Source organism: Centroberyx gerrardi, chromosome 7, assembly GCF_048128805.1.
Source record: "Centroberyx gerrardi isolate f3 chromosome 7, fCenGer3.hap1.cur.20231027, whole genome shotgun sequence".
NCBI lineage: Eukaryota > Metazoa > Chordata > Actinopteri > Beryciformes > Berycidae > Centroberyx > Centroberyx gerrardi.
In genome coordinates, this window is record NC_136003.1 from 10,159,038 (window position 1) to 10,180,245 (window position 21,208).

Here is a 21,208-nt window from a genome sequence, read left to right on the forward strand (position 1 = left end):
CAGGGTGAAGGAGGGAGAAAAATAACGAGACAAGGAAAGGATATGAGAGAAAAAGAGAGAACAGAAGAGTCAAAAGGGGAGAGAAAGAAGCCAGACACTAAGAAAGTGATAGTATGAGTCATTCAGTACAACAAAACTGGGTCCAGATGGAGACTCAATGAGAACAGGAGGGAGGGAAAAATTACAGTAAAACAGCCAGCTACAGGGAGAATAACTCATTCTGATACTACGGACAAACTGGGAGGCTAACCAAGAGGGATATAAACAAAACACAAGTACAAGCAAAAAAGGGAAAAAAGAAAACAAGAAAAGGGATTTGCTGCAGAGCCATAGCAACTCTAAACACTGCCTAGTGTTCATGATATAAACCGCACACTATAAAACCAGCAATCAGTATAATTCAACAGGCTCACCCTGGCAGGACTTGCCAGCCTGGCAGTGAGTCATGTGGTTGAGCACGTTCTTCATGGTGCGGCAGTGGGGCAGGTTGCACTGCCGCACTTCTCCGTTGGCCTGCTCCCTCCGCTGGCATTTGTGCGCGTGGAGCAAGAGCACCAGCTGCTGCTGAATCAGCTTCCGCTTCTCGGGGTCCGCCGTAGGGGGCGCTGCGCCGGGACCTGCCCCTACGGCGCCGAGCCCGACCTGGGCCCCTCCCACTGCTGCTGCCCCGCCCACCGACACACCGCCTACTGCTGAAGGCTGCTGCTGGGAGGCCTGGGGACACAGAGGAGAGAGGAGGTGAGAACTGGCCGTAGACAGATATATCAGCATACAGATATTATTTGTATGTATTTTTCTTATGGCTGCATGACATTGCTGGCCTTACCATGTGTAAATAAATCAATTATTATCCAAACAGTTATTACATGTTAGTGTGTGCTTGATAACTGAGGTGCGTACTCGTCTCTTGCCACCGGGAACACTTGAAAACGTTTTCTTTGGGGCAGCAAAGGCTATATCTTCTGTCCAATACATTCAACTGTTTCTAATCATATAGGCCATGAAATTCATAACACAACATCAGATATGAATATATATGAGCTGTAAATGTTTAACAGTCGAAAATAGCAAATGTACACAATAATTAAACAGTCTCAAAACGCTCTGCTCAGAAAGGAGCTAAATTAAAGTCTCGCTCTGCGCCGCGCTCCCGGCAAGACTGAAATTAAAGACAGCAAGGCTGCTTAAAGAACGAATGGGCCCGTTCTCTATTAAAAAACATAAAACGTCTGTATTCAATTCATGTCGAATGGCAGATGAGCATAAATAACACAGGCAGCATGGTGTGATCAGGCAGTTGAGACGGTGCAGCTGATCACTGATGACCTATTGCAAACTTGTACAGGCTGACTATGATCGGTGGCCGATTGATCAGTGCATCCCTAACTAAGATTTTGGTATGGGTATCAGTTCATATCATCATCAGTGCTTGAAGATTGCCCCTCCCTATTTGAATCATGGGGGGCAATGAAAATGGAGCTCATGCATTTAACTGTTACAACACTCCTTTGCAAGTGACATTTTTTAGAGCCTGTGTGTCGGGTCAAGGTCATGAATGATTCACCACACATCCATACGGACTCAAACAGGGAAGGCATGGGTGGCACAGTGTAATCTGATTGCGATTTTGTCTGTCTTAATGCCGTCCCGTCCTGTCAAATTTTTCAGGTCTGGGAAAAATCTTTCAACAATGCGTTTGGCTTGTTGCTTCCTCAGGTTCACTTGATGATTTGATTATTCCCGTTAACCTGTAATTCTAATTCTGTCCGAATGGGGCTTTAGCGGCAACTGAAAACTCGCCAACAAGAATGATCTTGACACCAAGCTGCTTTTGAGACACGCAGCCCTGAGTGGGATATGGTGCACTAGAAGTTAAATGCTGTTCTCTTTTCAGCTGTGAGGAAACAAAAGGGACGATGTGGCAAACAGTTGTCTGAGAGACCGTGTTTGGTGCTAAAATATGTACATTTGGTTCTACTTTACAACATTTGGGAGAGAATAGGCTTCAGTACAAATGCAGGCTAGTTACTGAGTGTATCCACCCCCACACACACACTCACACACAAAGATTTCTTACCATCCCAGGCATGCCTTGACCCGGCGGTGTCTTCTTGTCCATGTTGAACTGGGCGGCCAGATTGTTGGGCAGGCCTGCCTTGCTCTGGAGCTGCGGGCCCAGCCCCGCCCCAGCCAGCCCCTGGCCGGCAGGCTGGCCGTACGGACCACCATAGGGGCCCGCGTTGGCCATCATATTCATCTGGAGAGCAGGGTGAGGAGAGGCAGCAAGAAGATGGGGAGGAAGAGAGAAGGCAGGAGAGACGGAAGGAGGGAACGATAAGGAGGAGAGACGGCATGGAGGAGAGGAAGTAGAAGAGGAAGGCAGGAAAAAAAGGTTAGAGGATCAGATGAATTAGTTTCCCATGTTCTGTGAAAGCACGATTTGAGCAGCAATCTAACTGGCATCACTCAGGCATTCAAGGTAGAATCACACGTGGGCTTTCACCGTCATCTCAAAAGAATAATAAAAAAAACAAACTTCTACAAGGTACCTTCACTAAATTGGATCCATTTCTGCTGAGAGAACAGCAGATAGGTAGAATGTAATTTCCTCTTACTTTCTCCTTATCCTGTTCTGGTAAATTAACAACACAAACGCAATCTTAAAACCAAACTTTAAGGAAATCCAAACCAGGTCAACATCAGCTATGATCTTAGCATTGAACCACTACCAGCTACTTCAACATTACCTCTGACCAAACTATTATGCTTTCAAACCAGCAGCAATGTAAGATCAAGCCTAAGGGTACCGATCCACCAAGGATGCTTCATTTCTGGCAACAATGTGAAACGGTTGGTTGATTGTTGCTATGTGACCGTTAGAAACTCATGAAAACTGTTCATCCCTGCATCTGAGCTGTAAGTGAAAATAGCACAGTTCACTGGGTTTTGTGATGAGCTAAAACTGCATTCTTTCCTTTGTAAACAAGGAAAAGCAGCAAAAAGCCCACCCTGAATACAGATCCATACCTTTACTGATACTGAACGATTTTAATGTCTAACTACATTAGAAAAAAATCTTCTATGACCACGTGTTGGTTGCCACACAACCACAGTAGTAAGGCCAAGGCCATTGATGCTGCTCTTTGATGCTGTCACAGATACACGCCTCAATTAAACCATTTAACACGGTCCTTCTGCTGTAGTGCCTTTTACACCTCAGAGTAAACTCAAACCAGTCACCTGGAGTATTACACAGCGAGGAGGTTAACCATCAACACCACAGAGCGAGCAGTAACTCTGCTGTGAGTCCGACACATAACCACACTCCTGCCTGTACCCGGTCTCCGGCGCTAGACTTGAGCAGTCTCATATGAGCAACTGCTATAGATCAACTTCAGCCTGGAGCTCAACTTGGGTCTGAAGTCCCGTGCGCTGAGCTCAACTCAGCTTGAACCTGAAAATACTGTTCAAACATGAATCGGACCCGAGCGTGACTAGCTTTTTGTGAGGTCAAACCTAAACTAAAGCACAAAACTGCGAACAATCTAGTAACAGCATTTTCCGATGATATGTTTGAAGCCAGACCCAAATCCAAGCAGTTAATTGAGGAATTCAGCTTGTCCAAACCCAAGCCCATCAGGCACGTTCCCACTGGTGTTGGGCAACAATGTCAAGCTTCAACATTTTACATAGATATGATAGATATATGGAACTAAGCAGTAATAGGCACTCTCCCAAAAATGATTTTAGATGGGGAGGGCACATTTTATATGAATCCCTGCTCCTAGCTGTCTGTGCATGGCAGAGCTGCAAGATACTGACAAAAAAATGCTATCGCAATTTTTGTGTAGGCTAAATATTGTGATATGAATCATAATACATGTATACACACATTTTTGAGCTAATTTATTTTTCAGAATTTGAACAAGGTCCCAAAAATGTCACAGTTGAATATAAGTTTTTCTGCTACATGCAGTTGGATTAATAGGCCTGAGGTTCAGCATGGCACCAGCACCACACCTTGTTTAGGACCTGTAACTGCTTTGCCTCAGTTAAATATTGCAGCTTCTTGCAATTTGGAAATTTGCAACAGTTGGTACTGAGCTTGCAATTTTTTGCCAATAAATGAAGCATCCCTCTCGCATGGTCCTGCTGCCTAATGTGTGCTTACCTTGTTCAGTGCTCCAGGTTGCTGTGGCCTCATCCCAGCCTGACCGCCAGGTCCCATCTGTTGACCCCCCTGCTGCTGCTGTAGGGTCTCCGCCAACAGATTGCTATTGTTACCCATGCCTGCATTGCCAGGGTAACCCATCCTGGGCGAGCCGTTCATCACCTGCCCTCCCATCAGGCCTTGCTGCTGCTGTCCACTGTTGCCCTTCTGAGCTCCCATCATGGCAGCCGCCCGATTCAGCCCGGCCACCCCTCCACCCATCCCCACCTGCTGCATCATTCCAGCCTGCTGCTGCTGGCCCTGGGGTCCCATGCCTTGAGGCCCGCCAGGGGAGACATTCACGCCCCCCATCATCCCCATGGACGCCCCGGCTCCTGTGCTGTTGGGAGTGGGTCCACCCTGCTGGGGTGGTGCCCCGGCCCGGAGGAGCTCGGAGAGCTGTTTGTGTTTGGCTGCCGCGTCCTGGCCTCCTCCCACACCCATCCCTCCCATCCCTCCTCCGACTCCTCCAAGGCTGGTATGGAGTTGGCTGAGGTCCCCTCCGTTGACCAGCCCCAGCTCCGAGGAGTTGATGAGCTCATCTGGGAGGTCGTGCTCCAGGTCAAAGAGTGAACCAAAATCTAGGCGGGAAGGAGAGAGGAAATCTTAAATACCAGGAAAACAAAGATTTCTTTCATGAAGAAACAGAAAAACAATTCAAACCTAAAATTTGCAATGCATAGTCAAATAACTGACATTTTCAAAAAAGTAATACAGCTCCGACATGAATTTGAGAAACTATCAACTAGCCTATATAGGAGCGCTCTGTGCAACGATCTGCCTCCAATCTGGAGCTCAGAGCCAGACAGCCAGTGCAGCAGTAGCTGCCTCTCACAGCCTAGACTCCTCTCCTGGGCATCAGTTTGTGGTTTGATGGGATGCCAAACATGGAGAGTGAACGCAGTAGGGTCAGGGTGAGAAGCCGCAGAGGGGTAAATACTGACTGGGCAGGTGTGTGCACTGAGTCTACAGTTATAAGGTGCAACAGCATGAAGCGGGGGAAAGCCTCAGACTAAGTCACTACTGTATATTGACTGAGACCGGAAGAAAATTAAGAGGGAAAGCGCTTTGGGAGTAGGGTCATGTTATACTGAAAAATACTGAAACTACATCTTTCTCACATGCAGTTTCCTAGCACAGAGCATGGATCTTTCTACTACTTAACTGTTACAAACCAAGTCATATTTTTGGATGGATCATGCGTTATGTTAGACCTGTACACAACTCTAGTGCATACACTGTCCTGGCTGCACCAGGCCAACTGACAAGGCACAGTCACATCCAGCTTTTTTACTTACTGACTTAATGCACAAGGCTGGTTACATCCCCATGTCTTTCTTTCTCCCTCTCTCACTCACACACAAAATCTCTCTTGTATACAAACCATAGATAGCCATATTGCTGGTGGTAGCAGCAGAGCCCAGACATCTTCGGAAATGAAACACCTATCAAACTCCTTTTTGAAACTCATAATGCCCAGCACAAAACAGAGTCATTCATTCATTCACTCATTCGTTCATTCATTCAAACAGTTGCAGCACTGTTAGTGTGACTTCAATCTTTGTACAGATAACATGCAAGCCATTCCTGGATAACATTTTATCTCACAGATGTTCATGTCAAGACAGATTCCATCAACTTTAGTAATTTTGAGGTATGCTATACATGCTCAGGATAAGAGAGTCAGCTAAATGCCTAAAATATATAACGTTAGGCTCATTCGAAATCTTTCTATCTACAACGGGATGCAACAAGCGGATGGCATGCAATAGTTTACAGCTCCCCTGTTCAGTAAGGACTAATGAATACGTTTGCGATAATGGAATTTAATTCACAAATTGAAAGGTCTTCGAGTTGCCTAGATGCGATAGCTGTTGCATTATTGTGAAACGTAAAATGCAAAAAGAGCAACCGCTTAGTGCCAGTGTGCCATATTTAGACAATGGAGGAAGAGCAGGGACGGGTTTCGTCGGTAGCATAGTTGAGAAAATGAACAGTCTTTGAACAAAAGACATGAGGGGAGACATTTCAAAGACGGTGGGTAACTTTGACCCTTCGTTTACAACGTTGTAACACACGGATAAAAGTGAAAATGCAGCAACATCTCCCCTCTCGGCTGGACAACAATGCTTTGCGCAACTTCTTCATTGATGAAGTGAGGCTCGAACAATAGCTAGCTGGTTAGCGACAACAGTTCGGTGAAAATGCTACTATTCTCACATGTTAACACCTACACGAAATGTATGACCCCACATGATTTTTGCTGTACCCAACGACAAGCTTAAAGCCCACTAAAAAACAGTCTGGCCACAGAAAGGTTTACCACTTATCGAGTTTGCTAGTCGGCTACCAAACTCAGCTGAGCCGGTAACGTTAGCTGCCTAGCTAGTTAGCTCGCCGGGGTACCGTTATTTTCTGCTGTTCAAACAGGACCTTCTGCTACAATTGATGTGGTACTTTATCACTATATTCAGAGATTATTTACTACGTCTGTTGTCTCGTTATGTGGCCTCTCCTGCTTTCGATAAATTGACTTCCCCAATAAGTAGCTAGCCAACTTAAAGCAAACTGGGGTGACTCGACTCTTCCATTGTTTGGCGGTGGATAGTATAGTTACTAGCTAGTTAGCCTGTTGAGGCTAACACATCAAAACATCACACCTGGAAAGTTGTCCATGCCGCCAATACCACCTCCATGCTTTCTGCTAGTAATCTTATTTCCAATCCAATCCTTTTATAACCAAACCCGTGCATACATGCATGTGTAAGAGCATTATGGAGAAACTAAGTCAGACCAAGTAACTTGCAGTGCAACTCTGCAGAGACTGGAAGATGGATCAGCGATTAATACATATTCAGTCGCAGCTAGTCTAAGTTTTATATGTAACCAAACAATGCATGCATTATGTTTACCATTTCCATCACTGGCAGATACTGAGAGAGCTGGAGAGGACAGCTTGGGCCTCTTGGCTGAAGGCGGGCCGGACTCCAGGACATTATCGGCCATATTTTTGACGAATTAAAAATTGCTGTAGATCCACGCAGGGCCAAACGTATTCCCCTTATTTGCGTCTCCTTATCCCTGTTGAAGAAATGTTTTCGATTCCTCCCCCACCGCTTGGGGGACGGTAGGGGAAAAGACAGCAATGTTGAACTCTTTCCTTGAGAGTTCCCACTCTCGGCTTATTCCTCTGCAGATATCAATCCCCCTCCCCTGTCGGAGATTTTGTTTCTTCACAGATTTCTCCGAGTTGAACAGGAGGAGGTGGGAAGGTGGAGTCGGCGAAAAAGACAAGCGAACGGGCCTCCGACAACCTCATGTAGCCTCTTCTGCGACATAAAAATTGTCCCAAGACCTGTCCTCCATGGTACGATCAGTCTTGTCCGCCATAGTCGGCGGAGAAATCCGGTATTTCAGGTCTGAAGCGCTCCAGTGAAGTGTCAGGGCACGAAAATGATAAATGCGATCTCGAAACGCAGGCCAAGCGTACCCCAGTGGTAACTTTTGGGGGCCTTCCTCTCATGCAACAGTTATGAGAGCCTCGATAGCATTTATCCTTTCTCCAACCTGATCGGAAATCTCACTGCTGTCAATGCTATCAATCCCTAACATTACCAAAACCAAAAGGCAGTCAACTGGCGTGTGGTGATCACCCACGGTGGCTGACAGTGGTTTTAAAATGCAATTAAAGCATGAACGGTAATCTCAAGTGCAATACTGAGAGGAAAAAAAAACTTGCATTGGCTGTTCAACTGAATAAATAGCATAATACAGTTCTGTAGAAAGATGAACACAGGGAGTCCCACACTTGCAGTAACTGAGTTAAAAGGAAATCTATTGCAAATTGATATTTTCGTGCATCTCGTGAGTTTTCTTTTGCATGTGCATGCCGACTAAATTGTGCACTTAGTGTATACATCTGACCATGCAAGGCACTGGGTCAAAAATAACGGACTCATATTGCACATTTGGTTGTTGCAACCCTTTGCGCGAGTATGCCTATTGCAGTCAGTGGGGTTGGCAATGGTTGAAAAAAAAAAAAATCATGAAAAAATCTTGTCAAAAATCACTGCTTGTTTGCAGATTGGTTGCCAATCGATTGTGATGCAGATTTTTTCTTTGCCAGTATAGTTCTTAAGGACTATCAAAGAGCTAATTGCCAATCAGCGGGCAGTCAGATTGATCCAATTAGTTTTATTTTGCAGAGGACGATCCATGGGGTTACTTATCCTGTGCTTCTCAACAGATTCCTCCTCCAGTTTTCTCTGCTGATAACACTGCAAATCTTCTCCGAAAATAAAACGGTTCATAAATATTGCAAAAAAAAATATCTGTCACTCACTGCGTATACGGATATCTTGGCCATGCAAGCGAAGAAGAGAGAAAAAAAAAGGTCCTAACCAAAAACAAGAGAACACGGCGATGGGCGAAAATGTGATAAATTGACGGGGGTCGCTAAGAAATTATGGCTATTTTAGAAGCGGAAAGCCTCGGATCGGCAAGATAATGTTAACACCCCCCAAAATATTTTGGGCTCACACAAAATCCTTTCATTGACTCTTTGTGATGGAGAATGCCCCCCTTCGCGTTTATCCTGGCAATTTTCCCTTCTCTTTAAACCCGTCTTTCTTCTTTCCACCTCTCCCTTATGCCCGGTAGCAATTTATTTATATAATTGTCTATGCGGGCTCTTTCCTTCCTCCGCGATGGGCACATAATGATTTTTCATGTTCATGTTTTTCCCTTTCGCAGGTTTTCCTTCGTTATAATATATTGCCCTCTTCCGCCTCTCCTCTCCGTCTCCGCTCCGCAAAACACCCCTTCCTTGGATTTTTCAGAGTATTTCCTTTTTATACATATATATCACCGACTCGTTTTTCTCTCCCTTGACGTCTTATCTTTTTGGTTATGCTTTCTCTCTCGTCGCCGCTCTTGATACACGGACGCGAATTCGCCACTCTTTTCCCCCGGCGGTTCCCGGAGTGGCTGCTATCGGTGCCGGAGTCGCTCCTTCTCTCGGTATCTCCTCCTGTTTCTTACGGTCTGTCCGCACAAACAAAATGGCGGCTTGTTGTTTCTACTCCTCTGATACGGGGGGAGGGTTGGAGGTACAGCAACATTAGGCGTGAAGGGGAGGAGGGAGGGAGGGGAAGGGAGGGAGGAGGGAGGAGGGGGGGGGGGGGGGGGGTCTTCTTCGTTGGTGTTCGGGATTGTCCGGAACACGGTTTCGTATTGTTTCGGAGTTGCACTACTATCGCAGCAATCTGTAGGGGACAGTGGCGCTCCACTTTCTCTACACGGATCATTCAAATCAAGCCACCAGTAAGTTCAATTATTTAACCGTGCAAGGGCGGAGGTTCACTTCAACTTTTGGTTTTCTTAAGTGGGGGAACAGTCTGAATGAAACCCAGGGCAGCAAATCACAATGGCATACTATGGGCATGGTAGTAGCCTAAAAAATCAGGGGTTCCCAAACCTTTTCATATCAAAGACCCCCCAAATGGATCCACTATAGACCATAGACCCCATTGAATAAGATATCACATTTTGTGCTATAGAACCCCATCTGGGAAGATTTTGTAGTTACAGTTAGGCCAATATATATAGAACTGTATATACTGTAGGTGAGGTGATAGTCAGTGGGAGCGGAATAATAGTGAAATTAAACACATTTTTTTCTGTGGACCCCCTGGAATTCCCTCAAAGACCCCTGGAGGTCCCCGGCCCACTTTTGGAACTTTGGGAACACTTTTCCCCTCACTTCACCTGCAAGATCAACATGAAATGTATACATTTGCATGAGAAAAGGTATGCAGGTATGACAGAGTGAGGAGAATTACAAAGTGAAATACAGTCAGACATTCCTATTCTGAACCCGTGACCTGAAGGGAAAACATTCATCAACATATCAAACATGGCAGTAATTTGCTGTCGAAAATGCCTTAATATGCATGCATAAGGAGTTTCAAACAACTATGGGAAGGGCTCCATTTTTTTTAAAAGGGGGATGTTTGTGCTTGTGACAAAAGAGAATCACAAAATGTGCTTGGGGGAAGATTCTTCTAATATTGTGGTGGTCATGTCCCCCTGTCTGCCCCCAGATCTGCACTTATGTAACCCTGAGATGAAACATTCATCAATGCATTCAATGTTAAATTTCATGCAACCCCTATCATCATCATCATCATCATCATTCAACCACAAAGGGTCACTTTCAATGAGACATTCTTCAGATCGCGCCAAGTAAAACAAAAAAAGTGTCAGTAAATTGACTCTGGAGTTCTTTCCTATAACCTAAAACAAACCTGGAGGATTTATTAGTTATAAAAGAGGGAAGGATGAGGTCATTTTTTTATATCTATAAAAGCATAAATTGATGACCTTTGCACACCGAGAGAGCCTCACCCTGCCATCGTCTTTGAATGTGCTCACACTTTTCTCTCTGAGTGAACACAAATGCGCGCACACACCTCTCTGAATACACAAGCACACACACACACAAAACCATGTCATTGTACACTTTCAAACCATTTCAGTGCATGGGTCTCATCATCATCCAGGTTTATCAGGAGGAGCTGTGTTTTGGATAGAGTCCTCTTTCACTTCTTGATTATTTCAACCTCGTGCATAAAGATGGCGGCCTCCTGATTTGATGTCATTGGTCCTTCCTGTCCACCCAACAGTACAATGCATACCAAGTGAGCTCATATGGCTGAGTGGATGTTGCCGTTTTGGTGCTTTGTACTGTAGGACAGGTTTGGGAAAGAGTGATGTCACACCAAAAAGTTGTCAACAGTGTGTTTTAATGAAGGAATTTTAAAAAGTGCATGTCAGACAGAGAAATTGAGAGTGTGTGTGTGTATGCAGGTATGAGAGAATGTATGTGAGTGAGTGAATGAACAAGCAATCATACCCTGATGTGACCTGATGCAATGGTGAAAAATAGAAACAAATAGGGTAGAAGTTCAGGAGGCTGACATCTTTATGCACTTGGTTCATTGACCCATCACAAATATTAAAATAAAAAAATAAATCACATTTTTCCTGATTTTCCACTTTGGCTTGGGCCCATATCCTCAAGTATGTTAAGAGTGTGACTGCTGATCTGAGACCACCTTGCCTCTTAAAGTAACATTGTTTACATGGTCACTGGACCTAACCAGCGGGTTTTAGATCAGTTCTTCATAACTGTTAGGGTGGAAGCACACTACAATATTTGTTTAAGTATTGTTAGGTTTCACATTTTAGGCATTTAGCTCCTATACAGATAACATTACAGTCAGTTTTCTAGATTTGTGTGGGCTAGCTTAATCCAGACTTAAACCAGAAGTCTTGTAGTGTGCTTCCATCTATCACACACACGGGCCCCGAGCCTGACGACATCATCACCGTGAAACACACAGTACACTGCCGGGCCTCGATGCTGTAGCTCAGTCACTCGTCCCTCTCCGTCTGCTCTATCCCTGGGCACAGGCCCGCTCCACATCGGCGACGGTCTTTGGTGCGTCGGAGGACAGAATCAGAGGGCCTCCCTTGTCCCGGATCACCACGTCGTCCTCGATCCTGACCCCCAGGCCACGGAAACGCTCCGGGACCCGGTCGTCCTCCTCACAGATGTACAAGCCTGTGACGAGAGAGAGGGAGACACGTGTCGGCAACTGAAAGGGTGACGGTAGCCCCAGTTTCACTCCCTCTCCGCCTGCCCTGCTCGTTTGAAACATGCAATGAAGTGGGTGTGGAGAGCAGCGGTGGAGAGGGAAGAGGAGCGGTTATCAAATCAATCTCATTACGTAGAGTCTAACTGAAGTAAGACACTAAACATCCAGTGATATTCACCTACTCATGACTTTTAACCCAGGAAAAAAGGGAATTGTCAATTTAGTGCCTAAAACATCAGCAGATCAACATATGCACTTATATGTGGAGGTAATGCCTAGTATTTTCTTCCAACTCAAACAACATGTTTTAGTGTGTCTTACCCCTTTAAATCGCCCCATGTGGAAAATTCATCTTACAACAGGAGCAACAAGAGCCAGAAGTTCAACAATTGAAAAAAAAAAAAAAAACAGGCCTACACCAAGCATACACACGATGCATAGAATAGATGCAATAATGTTAACAATGGAACTGGATTGCTCAGATTAAAGTTTGTGTTTTGCATAAAGTTGCACGTGGGACAATGTTTGTGTGCATGAGTGCTTCGAGTGTTAGAGAGAGAACTTGTGACTGTTACAGAGAAAAATAAATGCATTCAAAGGTGTGTGTGTGTGTGTGTGCGCAGTGTATTTCAGCACACTCTGACCCAACCATCCAATGCAAGTCTATAGTAATTAGATGGAGAGAAAGAGAAAGGGTTACTCCATCCTTCAGCTGCAGTGCTCTGTGCATGCATGAGAGAAGAAAAAGAGAGGAAAAAGAGAGTGAGAGGCCATTTAAACCCCCGTCTCCTTGTACCTGGCTCTATGGTGATGGCCATCCCGGGCTGCAGTGGCTGGGAGCGGGACAGGTCAGGAGTGTCGTGGACGTCCATGCCCAGGTAATGACCAACGTGGTGGGGGCAGTAGCGCCGCGCAGCCTGGGACCAGCAAAAACAAAACCACGGCCATGAAGGTGTGACAGACCAGGGACCGCTTGTATAAGACTGTCCCAGAGCATTGCTTCGTCATAACTGTTACATTTTCTACCTTCCTTAACAGAGCGTTAAAGGAGTGAGACAACCAAACCAAAAAGGGACATAACTCAACGTTGGAGCATACAAACTATATTCTTCTAAGTTGTACACAAATTCAACTGGTGGTTTACGTGACAGTGAAGACAGTGCCTGGCCTATTTATGAAGAAATAGGCCAGGCATATAAGCTATCAATCTCATGTTTTATCCCATTTTGAATCTACAAAACAAGTCATTCAATTTTGAGGAATCCTTGGCACATGCAAGTATTATGCAAGATAATTTGAGGGCCTTGGTGTCAAAATGTGATATTAATCACAGCTTACAATTCTGACCAAGGACTTGGTTAACATGCAAGTCAAAAACGCACAAATTATGACTTCGCCATTTAATCAAAGTTGTTACAATGACACCTATGACTAAGCCTCTAATGAAGACAAGTCTGGATAAGCTCTCTGCACCTTGTGTGTCTGCTTTGCGTTCTGTGTTGCCACACAATCATAATACGTTACCCCCCACATCCTTGGTTTCGCTGTCTATGTACTTTGATTTATAGTTTGCATGGAGGCAAAAGCATTCCCATGTCAAGTTAATTTTTCAAAAACCCCAAATTGTGTGTGGCCATTATCCGTATTCTTGTCAGCATTGCAAAGTGAGTAATTCGTACCATTTTACAGTCTGTTGACAGCGGAGACAGACAAATATGCAAAGTCAACATGGGTAACGCCATGACAGGCTGACAAAAACACAAACTAGATGTTTCTATTTTGTTCACCGCCTATCTAAAAATACAAGATTGAGATGGGAATCCACGCTCAAGGGACGAGTGTGGATTTTTTCCCCCTGTGTTTCTGCTCAGCCCCGCCTCTCCATTTGCATCTATTGCGAGAGAGACGGTCAAGTGGACCTAGTGAGTGGTGCTACATCCAAACTCCTATTCTGAGAGGGCTGATAATTATGGGCCCAGTTCTGAATCGAGGTCTTCCCACATGGAAACTCAAACATCAATCACTCAGCCAAGGCAGAAGCCAACAAGTCCGAGGAAGAGGCTCGGGGCTTTCCAGGCCTTCCCTAGTTTGTATCTAGAAAAATGAGCAAACTTGGCAATAATTCCTTCTTTTAGATGCAACTTCATTATTCTTTGTCTTAATGAAGAATTAATGTGTCAGTCTGCTATGCGTCTTGAGCAAACAGCTCCCTGGCAGCCACAAATCATCCTTTGTTTTATTACCCCACGCTTCTCGTTCCAAACGTTTCCAGAGAGACTTTTGATTTTTTTTTTTTGGGATTTTTTTTTAACAGAAACCAGTTGAATAAATTTACATTAAGCTTTGGTTTGGCTTGCTTCATTCATTTCCCTGAAAAGAACCACTGCAGGAAAGGAGTGCCTCTATTATAGGTAGTTATACTGGCATATTGTGCTTTATGAAGGGTGTAATTAGGTCACCATTTCATCGTTTAAATTGGCCAGAGGAGCTTATGGCTATTTCCTGACCGCAAACCATTGGTGTGGCTAAAAATAAACACAAGATATACCAAAAATGTCTCAATTCAATGGACATCTGAGATAGTAATGGCGATAATTTGATAGTATCTTGGCTCTTTCTTATGTGGTTCATTCTTATTTGTTATACATTACTCAACAGCAGGGGAAGAGACATTTTATTTTACATGAGCAGTATGAAAATCCAACAATATGAGCGTGGAAGTTGAAAAGCGCTACACATTGGCCTTCAGTTTAGAGATGAATGAAATTTAATCTTAGGCTTTTCCATTCTATTTTAGTCTCTCTGGTAAATATTCATTTTGCTGTTAATATGTGCTTTAAAAAGCTAAAAATAAAGATGGATTAGTCATTAATTTATGCTCACTTTGCTAACAGTACATTGTATAACCGTTAACAATTAAAAGGTCTTCAACGGAGGTAATATTTGACAACACAAATGGAGGCCACACAGTCACTTCCCTTTATTTACCAGGCTTGTGCAGAACAGTAGTTAGCTGTGTAATAGTTAAACACAAGGAGCACCTGAATATTATGATCTGGGAAATACAGTTTTCATGTATTAACACCTGTGAAGCTGAATAATGTGCAGCTCAAGTAGTGCAAGTTTAAATTTAAATCAGTCAGTAGGGACCTTCGTAAGGAAGCAGGGAAGATGAGACATTTTAACTGAGCCTTTATTGCTTTTAAATAGCACATATTAGTCCTTAATGCTATTCATGTCTCCAGACAATAACTCTGTTTTCCCAAAGCCAAGGGCTGCTCCCTGCTTTTACGCAAAACATGTCCATACATACAGATTGGAATTTATCCTACCTTGAGTACGTCAGCGTCGCTGGTGCTGGCCTTGACGATGCCTAGCTGCCTGAGCTGCCGTCCCAGCAGGGCCAGCATGGTGGTGTAGATGTGGTCCAGACTGACGCCTGGGGAGCACAGGGACAGACAGGACCGCTGCACCTCCAGAACGGCCTCGTACAGCTCAGCCTGGGCAGGGCCGAACCTGGAAGGAAAGAGGTGGAGGATGTAAACAAAAGGGGAGGGCAGGGAACAGCCAAGGTGTGTTTCCATCTGTCTTCTGTAACAGACTTGAAATGGTTTGTTAAAACTCCCTCCTCCGGTTCAAATACTAACACTCATCTAATTTGGCTGCTAGACGGGAGAGAAGGGCTGGTATTATATTAACCTTTGTTTACCCAGAGAAGGTTTCCTGAACAAGTGTGCTCTATTCAGCAATGCACCGCTTTCACACTCACAAGTTACACACATTTCCACCTGGCAGCCCAGTACAACCAGTCTCCCACTGTCAGCAGCCTCAATGAAGCAAGTGGAGGTTAAGTGTCTTGCTGAAGGGCAGCTTGGTGGTAGTTTTGTTGTTCACTTTCTTCTACAGTCAAGAAGTGCTCCAGTGCAAGGCCCACACATACATGGGACCCTGCCCAGCTATTCTTTAGAAGACATTTGTTCTTTGGAGGAGTTGTAAAGGACAAGTACTACTTACTTTCCATTCACTGGCCATGTGCGAGTGATATCACTGACATAACCAAAGTATTCACAACCACCATCAAGCAGCACCATTTCTCCATCCTGATGGAGGAAAGAAAGGGGGAAAAAAAACACTTATGGCCAATCATTTAGGCTAGTCAATCATTTGTTTGTTACTTAATTATATACAAACTGTAAGTGTTTATTGCACCTTATCCAATGGGACTGTCTTGAGATTGTGCAGCCGAACCCGTGCACACATTCAACATGTCTCTTTACCTTGATAATCTGGTTGTTGTTGATGTAGTGCAGTGTGTTGGCTCGATTTCCTCCAGCAACCACAGGGGGATAGGCCAGGAAGTTGGCACCACGGATCCGATTCTCAAAATCAAACTGGAAGAAGATGATATGTTATAAAAGTCTTTCTACCTGAGAAGTGACTATAGGCTGTGAGTGTGCTGTGACACCAGTGTCCATTTCAAACACTGGACATTAAAAACCAGATTGAAAACAGATTTGCAGTTTTTCCTCAGAGGTGTTTTTCCTTAAAGAGACCTTCATAAACAATATATTCCTGTGCTGTACAGAATTCCTGGTCTAAAAGGCCTTTTTTTACATGAGAAAAGTTTTCATTTTATTCAAACTGAGCAAAGTTGTGGAAAGAGCAGTGTACATCTGCATCTCATTTTATTTCACAATTACAGAATTCAGAAATTAAAAGCATATGATTCTTTGTCAATATCGTACAGTGCTAATTCAGAATGTTAATTTCTACCACATTGACTAAATAATCAATGGACACTTATGGTCACAGTAATCACATAAAAGAGCCTGATCAATATTAGACATAGAGATATAACAGGCTACACAGTTAACAGCCATACAGAGTCAGTCAGTTACCTTGGCAAAGAGCACGGCTTCATCAACGTCCCCTTGAGACAGAGCCATCGTCTTCCTGAACGCCTGCAAGACAAGGAATTGGAAAGTAAACGATATTATCACTGACATTGCATTCATAGACATGTTGTTGCATTGTAAATGGGCTTTAATATTACATTTTCTACACTGTACTATCTTAAAAGGGATGTTTATGTCAAAACTCACCTGAATATCTATATATAGGGTCCTGTTGTATGCATGATTGATGTACTGAATGATGAGCCTTGTGAAAATCTGATATTATGTGGTTAATATCCCTGATGGTTTATGGGCTGTGGTGGTTTTATTGGTTGAAATTTTTATGGTCGCTAACAACTTCCTGTTTTCCAGGAAGTAAAAGTAATGAGATTTTGATATATAAATACAACAAAATAATTTTTCTTTTTTTTTATTTTGATGGCATAAATTGTCAAATGCATGTATGGTATGATAGTTAAAATGAGCTAAAAAGGTGAAAAAACTTGAAAACTTGAAAGAAACACCTACCTGTGCTGTGATGCGACCGGCCTCCTGCATGAGAGCCACCTCTGCTGAGCTCTTGAGGGCCCTGAGGGAGTGTGTGAGGGGCCGGACAGAGCGCGCAATTGGCCCCGCCTCCAGCACAGGACACACGTGAGTCTGGTGGAGCCGCGGGTGGGCCGGCTGAGAACTGTCATACCACACCATCGTACCTGAAAGAAACAGGGAAGAGCTACGGTGAGAGAAACAGATTAGGAGGAAGAGAGAGAGAGTGGGAAGTTGAGCTACTTCCAGTTGGACATCAGTCAGTGCTGAAATGCCGCCTCCCCTTTCTTAAAGGAATAGTTCACCCCAAAATGAAAATTCAGTCGGTATCTATTCGCCTTCATGTCAGTTGAAACTCCATTGTAGCTTGTAGGAGCACCAAACTCACAGCGAGTTCACCCCTGCAGTTCCATCTCAGCCTTCTCCCAAACTATCAAAGTTAACAAGGCTCCTATATTTTACTCCTGACAGTGCTTTGTCCTCGAACGCACCAACAGTCCCTACAGTAGCAAGCAGAGTCTCCTGTCAGAGCGCTGAAGGGTGAGCCATCAGAGCACTGCCAGTGAGGAAAATATGTGGGATAGTGAGGTAAATATTGGACTTTTGGACCCAGAGTGCAATCATTTGGCTACAAAACACTTGGATTTTGCTGCACAAGCTGTTTGGAGAAATCTGATGGACATTTTATGCTTTTTTTTGGAGCTGTAAACCGATTAACAGACTGTTAACTTTAATAGTTTGGGAGAAGGCCGAGATGGAACTACAGGGGGCTAACTTGCTGTGTGTGGTCCTACAAGGTTCGACTGACATGGGGGTGAGTAGATAATGACTGAATTTTGTATTTGGGGTGAACTATTCCTTTAAGCTCTGTGTCCACCAAGCACCACTTCTTTAACTTGCAGTGCTAAACAGATGCTCGTGGGAAGCTCTGACCACGGTTACTGCTGTTGCTATGCAACTATTGAAAGCTATCGAGCGCTAAAAACATGCTCAGCTACCACTGCTGCTCAAAAGATGCAACAGCATGTCCTGTCCTTTGACAAAAAAAACAAAAAAAAAACAAGGTTTGTGCTGTAAAGAGACACGCAGCCTCCGACTCCCAGCCACCCACCTTTCAGGCTCTTGAGCACCACACCCAGCTCCTCGGTGCTATGAACTCTCTCTATGCCAGTCAGAGCAGCCGCCCCGTCCTTCCCCGACCTGGGCCCATCCCAGAGCTCCCTCGCTGGGTCTCTGCGGGGCACGAACAAGATGGCCTGGTCCGGTCGGCCTCTCCCATACAGAACCAAGGCACTGTCGGGCTCTAGGATGCCACTGAGGTAGAGGAAATCCTGGGGAGCGTACGGTTCAACACCAGCAACACCAAATAAAGACAGAAGGGAAAGAAATGAGAGGAAGACAGCAACAGCAAAGAAGACAAATATGAAGTTGAAGAAGAAGGTGGAATGCAACCTGAAACCAAATGAGTACCTGGTTCTGGTGGAAGGGATAAGGGATGTCATTGGTCATGTAGCGGGTTGGGTGGGACAAAACGATGACCAGATGGGAGCTAGAGGAGGCAGAGGGTCCCAGCCGATCCGCCTGGGCCTCGATGAGGGAGGCCAGCCTGTGTCTGCGGAGCTCATATTCTGTCTGGCTCAAGCCTGGAGTCACCTCACCTGAAGAGCAGAGGACAGATATGTGGTGTGTCGGTGTAAAAATGGAGTTGGAATATTGCGCATTGTGTTCTTTTTTGTAACTTGTAGTGCAGAGTGATGAATTAAGTCTGGGATCTATTAAAGCTGTAACTACAACTACAAACACTGGATAGTAGGGAAGGATAGTAGTGTATATCACTGGAATCTATAGCAGCTCCTTCTCCTAATGCGAAAACAATGGATACAAACAATTTGTTGCTCTGCCACCAGGAAGCGTACATCCTAAATACCTGAGGAATAGCTGACATGTTTGCTGAATTGACTTACAGTCACAATGAAATGAAAAATGACTATATTTAATGATTACCTCATGCTATACCAGGAGGCGTACATAAAAATTCCAATCAATAAAACCATCACAGGTTTTTTAAAAATCCCGCCCCTCCACCCTTCCCATCAAATAAAACTGCCTCTCTCTCCCAAACTGACATCCCATTGGTTTACACTTTTGAATGATCCCTCCCTGCATTATGTCCCGCCTGTTTCAACAGGAAATACATCACATTAAGGAAGCAAGATGCTCTCAAAATGCTGTTTCATTGTGACTTTAAGACTGTATGCATCACAGTTTTCCCAAAACAGTACAAAAGTGCCACCACTTTATTTTCCAGAGCCACGGTGTGAAATATCCAACTAGTCACTCTTACATCACATTAGTCAGTACCATGTGATAGTGTAGACAGCAGACGGTAGCCACCACCACCCTGTCACAAAACCCCGGAGACAACGCTGCATTATAAAAATACTCACCGTGTTTGATGAGGTGTGGATGGGTGAACGGGCTGGGCTGGCCCAAGTACCTGGGAGGAACCGTCTTTGGTTTCAAACCTCCAGGTTTCACAGAAATGTTCCTGCATGGGCACCAGACACATCCTACAGAGAAAAAAAAAAACAATCAGCAAAGACTCTTGCACTGTGCACTGTAGGCAGTGTTGTAGCTGAGTCACCAAACATCGAGTCCAAGTCAAGTCCCAAGGCCTCAATATTCAAATCCGAGTCCAAGTCATGTCATGTCCGAGTCGAGTCTCAAGTTCGAGTCTGAGAAACCAGTTTGAGTTCAACAGCCTTTTCCTTGATTATCCTTTTACATATTTTACATTTGGCTCTACTTTTTGTGCCAGTTAATGTAAAATCCATGTAAGTGAAGCTCACATTACGTGGTGGAGGAATCTTCATCTATCACTTGACCCAAGTCCCAAGTTCAGGTCCTCAATGGTCAAGTCCCAGCCAGCAATATTCAAGTCGAGTCATAAGTCATCAAAATGGGACTTGATTCCAAGTCCAAGACTTGCATACTACAACACTGACTGTAGGACACTGCATGAAGCACCTTCAAACCTATTATGTAATATCAGACTTTAATACATGTTTTACAAATATCAAGGGTGATACTAAAGTTCACCCCAGAATGAAAATTCCGTCATTATCTACTCATGTCAGTCCCCATGTCAGTCAAAACTCTCCTCTCTCCCCCAAACTCGCTGTGTGTTTGACGGTCCTATGAACTTGTATGGAGTTTCGACTGAGGAGTGAGTAGACTGAATTTTCATTTTGGGGTGAATTGTTCCTATAATACATCAGCTTTAGCACAGCACATTTGATCTACAAAATATAGAAACCGATATGGCTTAAGTTGTCATGGGTTTCTGGGATGTTTAACTGAAAAACTGGTGATAAAATGACAGCAAAACAACCTTGTTACAAAAACAAAACTTGAACTTGAACACTGAACTTGCATAAGATTTTTTGTGGGTGAGAGAGCACAATGTGGAGTCAGTTGGGCTCCATTCAGGTGAAATGACAGCCGGTAAATCCCACAGCACCACACCTCACCTCGGCTCCAGTTGGAGCGTGGCAGCAGCCTGACAGCCGACCTGACCAGACTGCTGGTTGAGGGCAACATCGCTGCAACTCGGCGAGACGGTTCAGTCAAAGCCCACCATGATGTCTGCCTGGGCTGTGCTGGGCACGGCGGTGTATCAGGTGCTCACATGAGGCACATTTAATGACAAAGTAGAGAGCAGTGAACTAAACTGGGAAGTTACGGTGGACAGACGACTGTATATTGTCAAATGAGAATCAGACGTGCCGCTTAGATCGTGTTTTAAACTCCCCTACAACTGTTTTTTTACGTTGACAGGAACGTTTGCTAGCTGCCCTGCCATTCAGAAGGTGACAGCTTCGGCCTTTTCCTTTAAGACC

The 21,208-nt window shown here is 44.5% G+C and overlaps 2 protein-coding genes across 3 annotated transcripts in view; both read right to left on the bottom strand.

The window, feature by feature from the left end:
• Window positions 1–9,250, bottom strand: part of ep300b (EP300 lysine acetyltransferase b) — a 36,163-nt gene extending 26,913 nt beyond the window's left edge. Inside the window, exons 1-4 of one of the 2 annotated variants that reach the window (XM_078284439.1) lie at window positions 7,123–9,250; window positions 4,172–4,791; window positions 2,078–2,257; window positions 414–714 (exon numbers count right to left, since the gene is read on the bottom strand). In XM_078284439.1, coding sequence (XP_078140565.1) covers window positions 414–714; window positions 2,078–2,257; window positions 4,172–4,791; window positions 7,123–7,216 — 1,195 coding nt within the window. In that variant the 5' untranslated portion in view covers window positions 7,217–9,250. Of the gene's footprint in view, window positions 1–413; window positions 715–2,062; window positions 2,258–4,171; window positions 4,792–7,122 lie in introns of both variants that reach the window. The other variant, XM_071896887.2, reaches the window with a different exon arrangement.
• Window positions 9,251–10,242: 992 nt separating this feature from the next.
• Window positions 10,243–21,158, bottom strand: xpnpep3 (X-prolyl aminopeptidase 3, mitochondrial). The gene is made up of 11 exons (XM_071896894.2): window positions 20,840–21,158; window positions 19,757–19,879; window positions 18,780–18,967; window positions 18,421–18,640; window positions 17,292–17,476; window positions 16,767–16,829; window positions 16,146–16,259; window positions 15,883–15,968; window positions 15,201–15,384; window positions 12,665–12,785; window positions 10,243–11,834 (listed from the first exon to the last, which is right to left on the bottom strand). The coding sequence occupies exons 1-11, from the start codon at window positions 20,907–20,909 to the stop codon at window positions 11,668–11,670; spliced, it is 1,521 nt and encodes a 506-aa protein (XP_071752995.2). The 5' UTR covers window positions 20,910–21,158; the 3' UTR covers window positions 10,243–11,667.
• Between the last annotated feature and the right edge of the window lie 50 nt (window positions 21,159–21,208).

Excerpts from the sequence above, each read along its gene's own strand:
- xpnpep3 (XM_071896894.2), bottom strand. The coding sequence starts at position 20,909 with ATGTTGCCCTCAACCAGCAGTCTGGTCAGGTCGGCTGTCAGGCTGCTG. Across the intron at positions 15,385-15,882 it reads ACATGGCCAGTGAATGGAAA|GTTCGGCCCTGCCCAGGCTG; the intron begins GTAAGTAGTACT and ends CTTTCCTTCCAG. Across the intron at positions 12,786-15,200 it reads GCGACGCTGACGTACTCAAG|GCTGCGCGGCGCTACTGCCC; the intron begins GTAGGATAAATT and ends TGCTGGTCCCAG.